Genomic DNA, 13,504 nt, shown 5'->3' on the forward strand with positions numbered 1-13,504 from the left:
AAGAAATGGGTTTATTTGGCGCATTAGCAGGAGTTGCATCCAGATTTTTGCCCGCAGTGGGAACAATAGCCAGAGGTGTATTTGGAGTTGGAAGGAAGATTTTGAGTACATTAGGTATACTTAAAGAGAAAGCACAACCTATTATACAAACTGTACAGAAAGGTTGGGATGTAGCACGAGATGCAACAAATCTTATTCCAAATCCTGAAACAAGAGGAAAAGTTCAAGGATGGATGGACAATGTAGGAAGACAAGCAGGAAACTATTATAACAAAGCAAATGACTACTATAACCAAGCAGGACACTATATGGACCAAGGTGAAAGATTCTTTAACAGAGGATATAACCATGCACAACAATGGGTAAACAATAACCAACCTCAACCGCCTCAAACGTGGGGAATGTAAAGTTTTTTACTGAGATGAAATGAACAATACAGCATTGAGACAAATGGGTTCAAGATGGATTTGTCGGCTTCCAGCAGTTACACCACGTGTTTGTCAAGTTCTTCCTATACCTCGGGAAGTTTTAGACCGACTTAAAAAACAACAACAACCAGTTGAAAACAAACCAAACTAAAATTTTTTACTGAGATGAAATGACCGAAGAAGTTGAAACGGTAGATTTGACACCACAAACAAAAAGTTCAGAACCATTGTCAAAACCTGTCAAAGAACTTACAGATGAAGAGAAAAATTCAATAATAGAAAGTGCCAGGTCTGGAAATACAAACCCTAACTACAAAGTCACTTTTCATAAAAATGGAACGGCAAGTATCTCAAAAAAGAAACAGACTCTCACAAATAAAATATTGAAGTCTGAAGGAGCTTTCGAGACAACAGATGGAAAAGTTTACTTCACTGACCAACAGTTCATTATAGAACATCTCATTGACTTAGAGTCGAAATATTCTAAACTTTACAACAAACACAAAAAGTTGAAAGGAAAACAAAAACAAATGGCATATGATATTTATGAAGATGTTGACGACACAACTGTTCCTGCAAGTGAAGTAAAGTCAGAGAAACCGAAAAGTGACGAAAAACCGATAGAAGAAGAAAAACCAAAAACTGAAGATAAACCAAAACCAAAGTTTAGTTTGGAAACTAAACCAAGTCAACCTTCATTAGCTGGTATGGGTTGGCGTCAAAGACTTATGGCAGCAGGCGGTTATGTAAAGTAAAGAAAAAAATATTTTTTTATTTTTATAAAAATGCCCCCATATAGAATGGATAGAAAATCTGCTAGAATAAAAGCAGAGTTGCAAAGATATGGTTGGAGAGTTTCGAAGAAGTTTAAATATAGGAAGGGAAGACCCATAAAAGTCTATGACAAATTGTCTGGTCTTCGCTACGAAATGGATTTGGAAACAGCACGTGCAAATTATCCAAACAGACTAGAGAGGTTAGAAGAAGAACGTCTTATGGACATGCCTTTCGATGTGTTAAACATTGCATGAAATAAAAAAATTTATTTTAAAAAAAGTGACATTTTTTTTATTTTATTTGAAATGTACGCTGAGTTTGTTGGAGAAGACCGTTGGGAAACTTGTTTGTTAGATGAGAAATATGAAATGGCATACCATTTTAAAACAATATATTTTTACATATATTAAATGCTTCAGGTTGAAAAACAAAGAACAAAAGTAGCAGATACAAAACCGTTAGACTATATCTTTACAAATGCTGGTAGGACTATTTCAGATGAAGAAATTTCATCCCGAACATACAGGTTTGACTATCCAATTCGTTGGCTTCAAAGTCCTTCAGATGCAAAGGCAATAGGATTTAGAAGAGTTTTGTTTTCAAATAGAACTAACGCATTTATGTTCGCAGTATATTTTCATGGGCAGTATAAAGGTTCTGATGGTCTAATAGACAAATTTGACGAAATGAGAATCTTTACAGTTCGTTCAGACGAAAGTCTTGAGAAAACTCTAAATGACTTTCAAACTCAAATGAACAAATATTATTGGGAATTTCAAGAAAAATACGACTCTTTACTAAATGGAACATACTATCTGAAACTAGAATATGACAAGATGAACTCCACCGTTTCATTTCAAAAGATTGAAATTAACCCTCCAAGAGATACAGAGTTTTTATTTTGGAAAGTAGACAAACGTTCTTGGGCACAATTTCTTCGGTTACTAAACCAGAACGAACCATTACCACCAGATGGTCCATTTAAATTTATACTTCCACCAGCAGATTTGACAGTTTATAGAAACGTGTTTGACCCTCAAAATGTTATGTGTCATGCAAGTTTCAGTTCAAGCAACAATAGTTTTCTATGTATTGGTAAGGACTTTTATGACTTTGCTTCTAAATTCTACGAACCACCTAGTAACAGTTTCTCTGACTTTCAAGTTTGGTTCACAACAAATGGTGTGCAACATATTATTCCATTGTACTATGACTTTTATCTCGAATTGTCTTTCATATATAACTACGGAAAAGTGCTGAAAAAGTATTGAATGTGAAGATATTAGAAAATAACATTTTTTCTAACATCGTAGAAAACTCATGAAAACAATTTATTTTTGACACTTTCACAAAAAACATAAAAAAGTGCAGTTAAACGTTAAGGTTTACTGAACTGGTTGGATGTCGCCTTCACAGGTTATGTAGAATGGTTGACCCGAGAAGCGAAGGAGAGACTGAATTGCCAATTTCATATGGGGTAGGGGGTTCTCCTTGTTTGGTATTTTTATCCAAGGACGTTTGTTTAGGAACTTTATAATGGCTTCCTTCTTTGCTTGCTTTATGTCGTCGAAAGGAGTGTTTTCTGGTATTTGAATTGGAATTCCGGTCGAAGTCTCGAGATTCAAGACAGCCCTTCCAGAAATAGTGGTGAACTTGACCTTGGGCTTCATGACCTTGCGCAAGTAGTCTTTAACAAGCTCGTTAATTTCAATTAGGTAAATTGCCTCGTCAAATCCTTCTGGCATTCCGAGTCCTTCCATCCGACAGGAAAATATTTTCCCGACAACTGGAAAAAATTTTCCTTCCAACAGAAAAAATTTTTCCTTCCGACAGGAAGAACTCTTCCAGTTGTCCGTCCGTAAACCATTCAAATTTTCGAAAATTGAGAACTTTTTGGTCGAACTTCAGAAAAAGTTTTTCCTTCCAACAGAAAAAGTTTTTCCTTCCGACAGGAAAAAATTTTCCTTCCGACAGGAAAAGTTCTTCCTTCCGACAGGAAAAGTTCTTCCTTCCGACAGGAAAAGTTCTTCCTTCCGACAGGAAAAGTTCTTCCTTCCGACAGGACACAAACGAATGTCCCACGTCCCACCAACCCAGTCCATTCCCAAACCAGAGGAACCTAAAGAACCACAACAGTCTCCTCAGCAAGCTCAGTTCCAGCAAGTACCTCCACCAAATTACTACCAATTTCCACCTCAAGGTTACTACCCACCACAAGGCTTCCCGAACTACCCTCCTCTGCCTATGCCTTACTTCCCCAACCCTTGGATGTTCCAGCAAGCTCCACCTCAGCAATTCCAATCTCAATCCAAATCGAAGAGAGACCAAGAGTTCGAAGAAGGTCTGAACCGTTTACGCAAAGAGTATGCTACAGCTCCAATTGAGAGAAAGTTGTTCCCGGACCAAAAATATAATTTAGGTGAAGAGGTGAGATCTCACCTGTTTTTTCACCTCTTTTTTCACCCTCTTGAATTTGTCATGAATTTCCTTAAGATAGAAAAAATAAAGTTAGTTTTATTTTGTATTTTTTTGTATGTAAGATATGATTTCAGGGATTTTTTTGACGAAGTGTCAACCTTCACTTCGTCAAAAAATAACAGTTATCTAATGAAAAAGTGTCATTTTTTTGTATTTGACGAGAATGTCGGGTAGATGGTTAGATCTAACACGTTTTCTAACACGTTTTCTAACCTCTTGAATTTTCATGACTTCTTCATCGTAATGAGCGTAAATGTTTTGTCATGATTTCATCGTAAATGTTTTGTCAAGACTTCTTCGTATATGTTTTGTCATGACTTCATCGTACATGTTTTGTCAAGACTTCTTCATCGTAATGAGCGTAAATGTTTTGTGAAGAATATAGCAACAGTCTGAATTCCGACGGTTGCTTTTTATACAAAATTCATGCAGGAAATTCTTGAGTTTTGGTTGAAAGAATACGGTGGAGCCAAAAGTGGCTCGACCTCAAAACAAGCATTTTATGAGCTTACTAAGGGTGTTATGAATGAATTCAAATGTATTTACATACATCCTGACCTCGTTCATTTTGTTGCTGAATTCAGCAAAAATATAATTTAGGTGAAGAGGTGAGATCTCACCTGTTTTCTCACCCTCTTGAATTTTCATGAATTTCCTTAGGATAGAAAAAATAAAGTTAGTTTTATTTTATTTATTTTGTATTTTTTTGTATGTAAAGACATGATTTCAGGGATTTTTTTGACGAAGTGTAAACCTTCACTTCGTCAAAAAATAACAGTTATCTAATGAAAAAGTGTCATTTTTTGTATTTTTTTGTATGTAAAGACATGATTTCAGGGATTTTTTTGACGAAGTGTAAACCTTCACTTCGTCAAAAAATAACAGTTATCTAATGAAAAAGTGTCATTTTTCAGCAAAAATAATGTTTAGGTGAAGAGGTGAGATCTCACCTGTTTTTTCACCTCTTTTTTCACCTCTTGAATTTTCATGAATTTTCCCGAAATAAAAAATAAAGTTAGTTTTATTTTTTTTTATTTTTTTATTTTGTATAAAAAATAAAAATGTCAACAATCGGCACAACAACAATTCAAACAACAGCACCAAACTCTTTAGTCATGAATCCAACATCTATGTTAGTAGAGATGAAAAGCTTCATTCCTTCTTCATATACTTTTGAAACAGAAATCCAGAAGATAAAGCAAGAACTTTTAACATGTAATTTAGACTGTAGTGCGAAAGATGAAACAAATGAACAGTATCTTTATGAAATGCAGGACCTCATCGACCATTTACCCAAATTGCCTGAAATCCAACAACAAAAGCTCACTATTCCTGAATTCGATGAAATAGAAGTGAAACCAACTGACTCAGTAGAAATAAAGAAGTTCATACGAAAGGTAAACTATGAGTTTCTAGGATTTCATTGCAACCATAAGGTTATGGACAAAGATTGCGACATGGTATATAAGAATGTTTCTGACATATATAAATCTGAAGAATTTAAGACCTACGACAACTTTGTTTCGTTAGTTGCTGAATGTGTATGGCAGATAAGAGATGAAGATAGAAGAGGTAAAGTATGGAACAAACAAATAAGACCCGCTATGTTTGAGATGAAGAGAGCAATTGACGTTTAGTTGTTTTAGCAGGTAAGGTTTCAGAATATAACGCAAAAATGAACCCGCAATGTTCTAAATGTAAAGCAGCAATGAGGAAATATAACTACTCCGTCAAAGAGATAGAAAGAATGAGAAACGACTATGCAGACTTAAAGAAAGAAGCAGAAAAGCCAGCAGAAGATAAAATGGACATGTTAGAATTTCTGAACAAAAACTATCCAACAGCAGAAGATTTCCTTCTATCTGACGTCAAGAAGAAATATAAAGAAACCTTCGGTATCGTTAAAACATTCGATGTACTAAAAGAAGAAATAGAGGCTACAAAACTGTTTAAAGTCTCACGAATTCATAACGTTTACCATGTAAAACGCTTATAAATAACTGGGGTAGAAAAGAGGTGAGAAAACAGGTGAGATCTCACATGCTAACATAAAATATATTTTTGCTATCTTAAGGAAATTCACGAAAATTCATGAGTTTTGTGTGTTTTAGACCATGTTAGAAAACAGGTTAGAAAACAGGTTAGATCTAACCATCTACCCTAAATTATATTTTTGGGTCCTTTACACTCATTACGATGAAGTCTTGACAAAACATTTACGAAGAAGTCATGAAAATTCAAGAGGTTAGAAAAGAGGTTAGAAATGAGGTTAGATCTAACCATCTACCCTAAAATATATTTTTGCTGAATTCCGTATGAAAATTCATGAGTTTTGTGTGTTTTAGACCATGTTAGAAAAGAGGTGAGAAAACAGGTTAGATCTAACCATCTACCCTAAAATATATTTTTGGTCATTTACGATGAAGTCTTGACAAAAACTATCCAACAGCAGAAAATTTCCTTCTATCTGACGTCAAGAAGAAATATAAAGAAACTTTCGGCATTGTTAAAACATTCGATGTACTAAAAGAAGAAATAGAAGCTACAAAACTGTTTAGGATTTCAAATATACATCGTACAATTCATGTAAAACGCTTGTGAAAAAAAGAGGTTAGAAAACAGGTGAGAAAACAGGTGAGATCTCACCTCTTCACCTAAAATATATTTTTGCTGAAAAATGACCAAATTTCATGAATTTCCTTAAGACAGAAAAAATAAAGTTAGTTTTATTTTTATTTATTTTTTTATTTTGTATGTAAGAACAGAAATGACAAACATTGAGTTTGAAACAGTTAAAAAGATAGACAATGACACCAAAGTGGTTAGAATAGGTGATTTAAACGTAAGATACTCAAAGAAATACAACAAATATTCTTTGTCAGACATTATATCTCCATCTGGAAAGAAACCGAAGGACTGGGTTAGAATTGCTTCTACTCAGAAAATTTTGACAAGAAATCCTGAGCTTATAATATCGGTAAGATTCTATGGAACTACAGCATATCTCATTGACAAAAGTCTTATACCAATAGTTTTGTTATGGTTAGACCCAGTTGTTGGATATAACTTCATAACATATGGTTCATTCGATACGGAACGTTGCAGTGAAGGCTTACTTTACATCGTTCAGAAACCGAAGGACTTCAACACAAAAAGATATAAGATAGGAAGAACATATAATATAACTCTAAGATATGACAGTACAGTCAATAGAGTCAAGGTTGTGTTCGTTAATGATATGAGAGCTGCAGAAACAGAACTACTTGAAAAGTTTGAGAAAATGTATGGTGCTCCCATAAAAGGTAAAGAAACGTTTGAAGTAGATGAGATAGATAAAGCTATAAAATTATTTGACGAAGTTGCTGAAAAATACATGTAAAGCGTTTATTTTTGGTCTTTTGTGAAAGATAGAAAAAATAACGCTAATTTTTTATAAAATTTGACGAAGTGCAAACCTTCACTTCGTGTCATAGTGTAAAAATAACGCTAATTTTTTATAAAATTTGACGAAGTGCAAACCTTCACTTCGTGTCATAATGTAAAAATAACGCTAATTTTTGACGAAGTGCAAACCTTCACTTCGTGTCATAATGTAAAAATAACGCTAATTTTTGACGAAGTGCAAACCTTCACTTCGTGTCATAATGTAAAAATAACGCTAAAATTTGACGAAGTGCAAACCTTCACTTCGTGTCATAATGTAAAAATAACGCTAATTTTTGACGAAGTGCAAACCTTCACTTCGTGTCATAATGTAAAAATAACGTTTACCATGTAAAACGGTTGTGAAAAAAAGAGGTGAGAAAACAGGTGAGAAAACAGGTGAGATCTCACCTCTTCACCTAAAATATATTTTTGCTGAAAAATGACCAAATTTCATGAATTTCCTCATATGCTTGCTTCCCTCGGAAAACCGAGAGAAGAGATTCCGTACGAAAATCATGAAGAACAGCGAGTAGGTAAAAAAACTTAGTCGCCAAAACTCTATGAAAACAGTGAAGAACAGCGAGTACGTAAAAAAACGTAGTCGCCAAAACTCTATGAAAACAGTGAAGAACAGCGAGTACGTAAAAAAACGTAGTCGCCAAAACTCTATGAAAATCATGAATTTCCTTAAGATAGAAAAAATAACGCTAATTTTTTTATAAAATATTTTTTTATTTTGTATGTAAAGACAGATATGTCAACAACAGAGAACACAACAACTGCTATCGTTCATGAAGCTATAAATGAAGAATATGAGTACATACAGTATAACAAACAACTCCGTCTCATTCGTTCGGTCAAAGACGATATGTACCAAATGCAAAGTATTTTGACAGCATGTTTTGCTCCAGATACCAAACATACAGACGATTGGTTCAAAAACCAAAGCACACAAGAACTTTTGAGCGAAGCACAGCGAGACCGACTTTTTTCTGGGTCGCCAAAACTCTATGAAAATCGTGAAAAATTGCCAAACGGTTTGAGAGGATATTATGTACATAGACTTCTTGTAAATGCTGTTGCAATGTGGGCTTCGCCTCGTTATGCTTGGTATATTTACAGACTTCTTGACGAAATTCATAGACAAGAACGTGAAGAGATGGAAAACAAGCTTGAAGCAAAAGACAAAAGCATTCAGAAAAGAATACCACGTTCGGTACCAAAAGGAAAGGAAAAGAACTATAAGTATATGATTTATACTGAAGAGATGGAAAATGAAGAAGATAAAGATATGGTTATGTTGCATTTAGTCAGAAGAAACAACAAAAGCTTTTACGACCTTGCTAAGATTTACAAATCTGACAGAAATTGGTTCTATCGCGAAAACTTACCGATTTCAATGACACCGAATGAAGATGTGAAACAAATAGTTCAAGATACGTTACCTCAAACACACTATGATATGAAAGGTTGTACAATACTTACATTCAAAGAAGACTTACCGCTACTGAAAGAAAAAATAACAGAGTATTTTGACAACTTCAAACAAGTAGAGTAAATGAACTCTTTATTTTTCAAGCTTGACTTTTTACAATTTGAACTTTGTTGCTGAATTCAGTAAAAATATAATTTAGGGTAGAAGGTTAGATCTAACCTGTTTTCTCACCTGTTTTCTACCCTCTTGAATTTTCATGAATTTTATATATATTAATGTTTTCGTTATGCCACTTTGTGCCGTCAGTCAGTCAGTTTAGGAAATTTACACCAAAAAATAATGTTTAGGGTAGAAGGTGAGATCTCACCTGTTTTTTCACCTCTTTTTTCACCTCTTGAATTTTCATGAATTTTCCCGAAATAAAAAATAAAGTTAGTTTTATTTTTTTATATTTTTTATTTTTTTTAGAATTTCTGAACAAAAACTATCCAACAGCAGAAGATTTCCTTCTATCTGACGTCAAGAAGAAGTATAAAGAAACTTTCGGTATCGTTAAAACATTCGATGTACTAAAAGAAGAAATAGAAGCTACGAAACTGTTTAGAGTCTCACGAATTCATAACGTTTACCATGTGAAACGCTTATAAAATAACTGGGGTAGAAAAGAGGGTAGAAATGAGGTTAGATCTAACCTTCTACCCTAAACATTATTTTTGCTGAATTCAGCAACAAAATTCTGAGTAAAATAATTTTTAGGGCATGTGTCAAACCGTTGAGTTTTCACAAAATTTAAAAAATAACGTTTACCATGTAAAACGCTTATAAAATAACAGGTGAGAAAACAGGTGAGATCTCACCTTCTACCCTAAACATTATTTTTGCTGAATTCAGCAACAAAATTCTTGATTTCAGGGATTTTTTTGACGAAGTGCAAACCTTCACTTCGTCAAAAAATGGCATATGCTTGCTTCCCTCGGAAAACCGAGAGAAGAGATTCCGTATGAAAACAGTGAAGAACAGCGAGACCGACTTTTTTCTGGGTCGCCTAAAACTCATGAAAATCGTGAAAAATAACAGAGTATTTTGACAACTTCAAACAAGCAGGGTAGATGAACTCTTTATTTTTATTGACTTTTTACAATTTGAACTTTGTTTGCGTAGATATGAATTCTGAAAGAAGTATGAGGGTCTTGTATGACTTTGTACTTCTCCCATAGTTCATGTCTGTCAAACTTACCTGCCATGGACTCTTTCATAAGTTCCATGAAATCGTCTTCGGACAATCCGGGGAAAAGTACAATGTCAGTAAGTATTCTCTTTACATCCTTACTTAAACTCTTTGCTGTCTGTACACAAATGACAACTGAGATGTTAAAGTGTCTGAGCTTCTTAAGAATTCGACACATATCTTGTTCTCTATTCTTAAGCAAAGGATGAGAAGCAAAGTCATCTAAGATAAGAAGACACCTATGAGGGTATGTCTTCCAATCGTAAGATTGCAATTTCTTCGAAATGTATTCTATCTCTTTCTGTTTGTTTCTGAAGTGTTTCTTCTCTAATATTCTCTGCATTTCCTCATTTGGGTCTTTAAACTTAGAATTTATATACTCATTTATAGCATTATACTTCAAAACTCTTCTTTGGTACTTCTTTATCCAATCTAACAACTCAGAGTCTTTTATACATACTAACTTAGACTTCTTTATAATATCTTTGAACGAATTGACGGTTTGGTCAAATTGACCAGAAGTACTACAAATGACAACTAACTCATAGAATGGGTTCTTCTCATCTAGTTCTTGTTGTTGTGCAGCCATTTTAAGATAAGTGAAAGTCTTACCCGACCCAGGTGGTGCAATTAGACCTGTTATACCATTCTGAGCAAATAAGAACTTGTCATGTATAGGTTTTATCTGAGCATTTTCTAACTTCCTCTTGTTCTTGTTTAAAACATTCTCAAATTTTTTGTCAATGTCAGCAAACTTTTTTTCTAACATATTTTTAGAAAAATTAAAATTTTTATCTTTTAGAAAATGTCTAGCGATTTCGCTATCTATATTCGAGACAAGCTTTTCGACAGCAAAACATCTGTCGACCATAAAATCTTACATAGTGTAAACAAGAAAGGGGAATTTGTTCTAAAGTTCTGTTTCTGGGAATATGACAAGAACCATAAAACATTAAGCAGAGAAGTCTTAAAATTTGTCAATGACAGACTTGTTGACAGAGATGACGCCTCTTGGAGAGATGAAGTCCAACAAAAGTTCTTAGAATGCAAAGAAGACACATGCGCTGTTCTTGAAGATGAAATAGAAAACAGAATAGATGAGCTATTAAAGGACAAAGAACTTTTACATAAATATAGTTGCGCCAAATTTGACATAACTCCACCAGAAAAGAAGAAGAAAGAAAAAAAGAAAGAAAAGAAAGTAGAAGAAGAGAAGAAAGAACCTGAACCAGTTCCAGAGAAAAAGAAATTTGACATGTAAAAATAAAATTTTATTTTTAGAACATTTCTGGGTCAATGTCAATGTTCTCTTCCTCTTTAGGAGCAAACACTGGCTTAGACTCTAAAATCTTTTTACCCAATTTACCTTGAACTTCAACTATCTTAGACTCATAATATTCATAGTCGTCTGCTTTCTTTGGTTCATAAGGTATAACAAGTTTGTATGCTTTGCCTTCTTTAAGGTTTGAAAACCTTCTGTCAAAACTTTCTTTGACTGCTAACAAACCTTCTATGTCTAAGTCTTCAAATTTCGCACCATTTTTAGTCACAATAGCAAACTTAACTGGTTCGATGTTCCAAACTTTGCTGAATGAAGACTTTTCAAAATGGTAGAAGTAAACATTCAAATATGTGAATGGGTCTAGTTCTTCTTTAAGTCCTGACATGTACTTATTTACTGAGATGAATTTTGCCATCTTTTTCTATCGGATAAAAAAAATATTTTTTTTAAAATTTACTCATAAAAATTTTTCTTTGTATATACACCATTCTGTACGTCTAAAAGACTTTTGACATTTGCCAAGAATGTTCGTTTAGACGCTGTCATATAACCATATTCTTGACAATATTGTTTATACGAATCGTACAATGACCTTTCATCTAAACACTCAAAGTCAGTTTCATCTATGAACAGTTCATATACACTCTTGTTTGCTTCTAACAATGTTTGTCTCTCTTCGGTATGTGGAATTTGTCTTGGATTGAACTTAGAAATATCTAATGTCATAAAATATGAGAACAAGTGGTTGTAAAAGTCAGATGTCAAAGTTTCTGCTAAGTCGTCAAAATATTCTGTATCTTGCATATGAGCTTCTGACGTTCTGACAACTACATATCTTCTGTCAGAACTTTCTAACTTCATCGGAACAGCATTGTTTGAAACCATAATGAAGTTTGCAACATTTTCACAAACTCTTTGGTCTTTATACTTTCTTTCAACAACTCCAACTTTGTCTGTTATAAGACTCTTCAAAGCATCTGAGTTCAAAACTTTTGTTGTATCTATACTTTGAAGTTCATTGCAAACTATAAGTTTCATATTCTCTATTGAGAAGTTAAACTTGCCACAGATGTTTTCTAAGTTTGTCATATTCGGGTTCGAATAGCCTTCTAACAGTTTGCACAAAATATCTGTAAAGAATGTGTTCTTACCAGTTCCTTGTTTTCCAATTATAATGAGAGCAGTTTCATTTTTAGCACTTGGATGTTGTAAGATGTTTGCAAACCAACATAAGATATACTCATAGACTCTTTCGTTTCCATTGCATATAATTTCTTTGACATGGTCTAACCAAGCTTCTATAATATTTTCTTTCCATTCTACTTGTTCGTATTTATATCCAGTGAAGATAGAATAGAAGTTTGGAGAAGGTGTATAAAACTTTATACCTCGAACTGAAAAATCTTCTAACTTTGACAATAAGATATCCCAAGCATCTAACATCTTCATGCCAACTTGTACGACTTTTATTTTCTTAAGTTTCTGTCTACATTCTTGTTCTGAAACTATTGTCGCTTTAGGTTTGTTAAAGACTACATCCCATTCTTTCATAACATAACATTCTGGGGCAGAGTCAACATAAATGACTAAACGTTTCAAATTCTCGACTGCTTTGTTATAGTCTCTAAATGGACACATATTTCTGAATGCTTGGAAGTCATAAAAATCTGAAACATCTATTCTGTACATTTTTATAAAAATAAAAAAAATATTTTTTTTATTCTTGACTTTGTTGTTGCATTTGTTGCATTTGTTGTTCTTGAGCTATTTGTTGTTGAAGTTGTTCTTGTAATACAATACTTTCACCAGTTGCATCTTCCAATTCGAAACTTTCTGCCGTCATTGACAAATACATAGGACATAAAAGTTTTACAGGAACAAAGTTTGCGTCAACTAATGTCAACGTTATACTTGCCAAAGTGTTTGAGTTCACTAAGGTTGAAAATTCTGCATTCGAATGAACAATAGGCAAACCAGCAGAGAGAAAGTATTGTTTATACGCATAAGTATCTTTTGGTCATAATAGTTTCTGTCAACATTCGAATAACACTTTGAACCTAAGTTTGAAACAATATATAAGATTGGTGTGCTTAATGTCAATGGAATAGACATTCCTTGTATGACACCTTTTCCTGTTATAGGAAACTGTTGGTAGTAAAAAACCAGAAATAAGTTTTGTATTATAGCTCATATCGTTTATAGTAAACTCAGTCGGACATCCAAACATAATGAAACCTGCTCTAGTTGCAGCACATGTTACACCCGTCCTTAAAGTATTAAATAAGTCAACAAAACCTGTTGGTGGTATATCTGAGTAAGTATCTTCAAAGGAGTATTTTTTACCATTCACAACAATAAAGTCTTCTGGTGTCAAAAGAGCAAAACAGGCTTTAGTCGTCATTGTGTTTAAGGTTAGTTTACAATATCGTCCTTGAGGACTTTGTAAGTTT

The 13,504-nt window shown here is 33.7% G+C and overlaps 12 protein-coding genes and 1 pseudogene across 13 annotated transcripts, besides 1 other annotated feature; 10 read left to right on the plus strand and 3 right to left on the minus strand.

Moving 5' to 3' along the window:
* Positions 1-13,504: part of a mobile genetic element that runs on past both edges of the window.
* TVAGG3_0472300 (uncharacterized protein) lies at positions 6-407 on the plus strand (the record flags this gene model as incomplete). The annotated part of the gene is made up of 1 exon (XM_051235531.1): positions 6-407. One exon carries the CDS (start codon positions 6-8, stop codon positions 405-407), a length of 402 nt encoding a protein of 133 aa, XP_051093355.1.
* Positions 427-579, plus strand: TVAGG3_0472310 (uncharacterized protein; the record flags this gene model as incomplete). The annotated part of the gene is made up of 1 exon (XM_051235532.1): positions 427-579. One exon carries the CDS (start codon positions 427-429, stop codon positions 577-579), a length of 153 nt encoding a protein of 50 aa, XP_051093356.1.
* TVAGG3_0472320 (phage tail repeat-like family) lies at positions 599-1,183 on the plus strand (the record flags this gene model as incomplete). The annotated part of the gene is made up of 1 exon (XM_051235533.1): positions 599-1,183. The coding sequence occupies one exon, from the start codon at positions 599-601 to the stop codon at positions 1,181-1,183; it is 585 nt and encodes a 194-aa protein (XP_051093357.1).
* On the plus strand, positions 1,229-1,459 carry TVAGG3_0472330 (uncharacterized protein; the record flags this gene model as incomplete). The annotated part of the gene is made up of 1 exon (XM_051235534.1): positions 1,229-1,459. The coding sequence occupies one exon, from the start codon at positions 1,229-1,231 to the stop codon at positions 1,457-1,459; it is 231 nt and encodes a 76-aa protein (XP_051093358.1).
* On the plus strand, positions 1,826-2,476 carry TVAGG3_0472340 (uncharacterized protein; the record flags this gene model as incomplete). The annotated part of the gene is made up of 1 exon (XM_051235535.1): positions 1,826-2,476. One exon carries the CDS (start codon positions 1,826-1,828, stop codon positions 2,474-2,476), a length of 651 nt encoding a protein of 216 aa, XP_051093359.1.
* Positions 3,279-3,687, plus strand: TVAGG3_0472350 (uncharacterized protein; the record flags this gene model as incomplete). Its single annotated transcript, XM_051235536.1, has 1 exon — positions 3,279-3,687. A coding segment is annotated over one exon (409 nt), but the record flags the coding sequence as incomplete, so codon positions are not given.
* Positions 4,814-5,679, plus strand: TVAGG3_0472360 (annotated as a pseudogene). The gene has a single exon. A coding segment is annotated over exon 1 (866 nt).
* Positions 6,451-6,989, plus strand: TVAGG3_0472370 (organellar and viral DNA polymerase type B; the record flags this gene model as incomplete). Its single annotated transcript, XM_051235537.1, has 1 exon — positions 6,451-6,989. A coding segment is annotated over one exon (539 nt), but the record flags the coding sequence as incomplete, so codon positions are not given.
* On the plus strand, positions 8,269-8,667 carry TVAGG3_0472380 (uncharacterized protein; the record flags this gene model as incomplete). Its single annotated transcript, XM_051235538.1, has 1 exon — positions 8,269-8,667. The coding sequence occupies one exon, from the start codon at positions 8,269-8,271 to the stop codon at positions 8,665-8,667; it is 399 nt and encodes a 132-aa protein (XP_051093362.1).
* TVAGG3_0472390 (protein of unknown function, DUF4106 family) lies at positions 9,669-10,361 on the minus strand (the record flags this gene model as incomplete). Its single annotated transcript, XM_051235539.1, has 1 exon — positions 9,669-10,361. One exon carries the CDS (start codon positions 10,359-10,361, stop codon positions 9,669-9,671), a length of 693 nt encoding a protein of 230 aa, XP_051093363.1.
* Positions 10,578-11,021, plus strand: TVAGG3_0472400 (uncharacterized protein; the record flags this gene model as incomplete). Its single annotated transcript, XM_051235540.1, has 1 exon — positions 10,578-11,021. A coding segment is annotated over one exon (444 nt), but the record flags the coding sequence as incomplete, so codon positions are not given.
* Positions 11,057-11,439, minus strand: TVAGG3_0472410 (protein of unknown function, DUF4108 family; the record flags this gene model as incomplete). The annotated part of the gene is made up of 1 exon (XM_051235541.1): positions 11,057-11,439. A coding segment is annotated over one exon (383 nt), but the record flags the coding sequence as incomplete, so codon positions are not given.
* TVAGG3_0472420 (uncharacterized protein) lies at positions 11,508-12,605 on the minus strand (the record flags this gene model as incomplete). The annotated part of the gene is made up of 1 exon (XM_051235542.1): positions 11,508-12,605. The coding sequence occupies one exon, from the start codon at positions 12,603-12,605 to the stop codon at positions 11,508-11,510; it is 1,098 nt and encodes a 365-aa protein (XP_051093366.1).

The sequence above is a fragment of the Trichomonas vaginalis genome, chromosome II (genome assembly GCF_026262505.1).
Source record: "Trichomonas vaginalis G3 chromosome II, whole genome shotgun sequence".
Classification (NCBI taxonomy): domain Eukaryota; phylum Parabasalia; order Trichomonadida; family Trichomonadidae; genus Trichomonas; species Trichomonas vaginalis.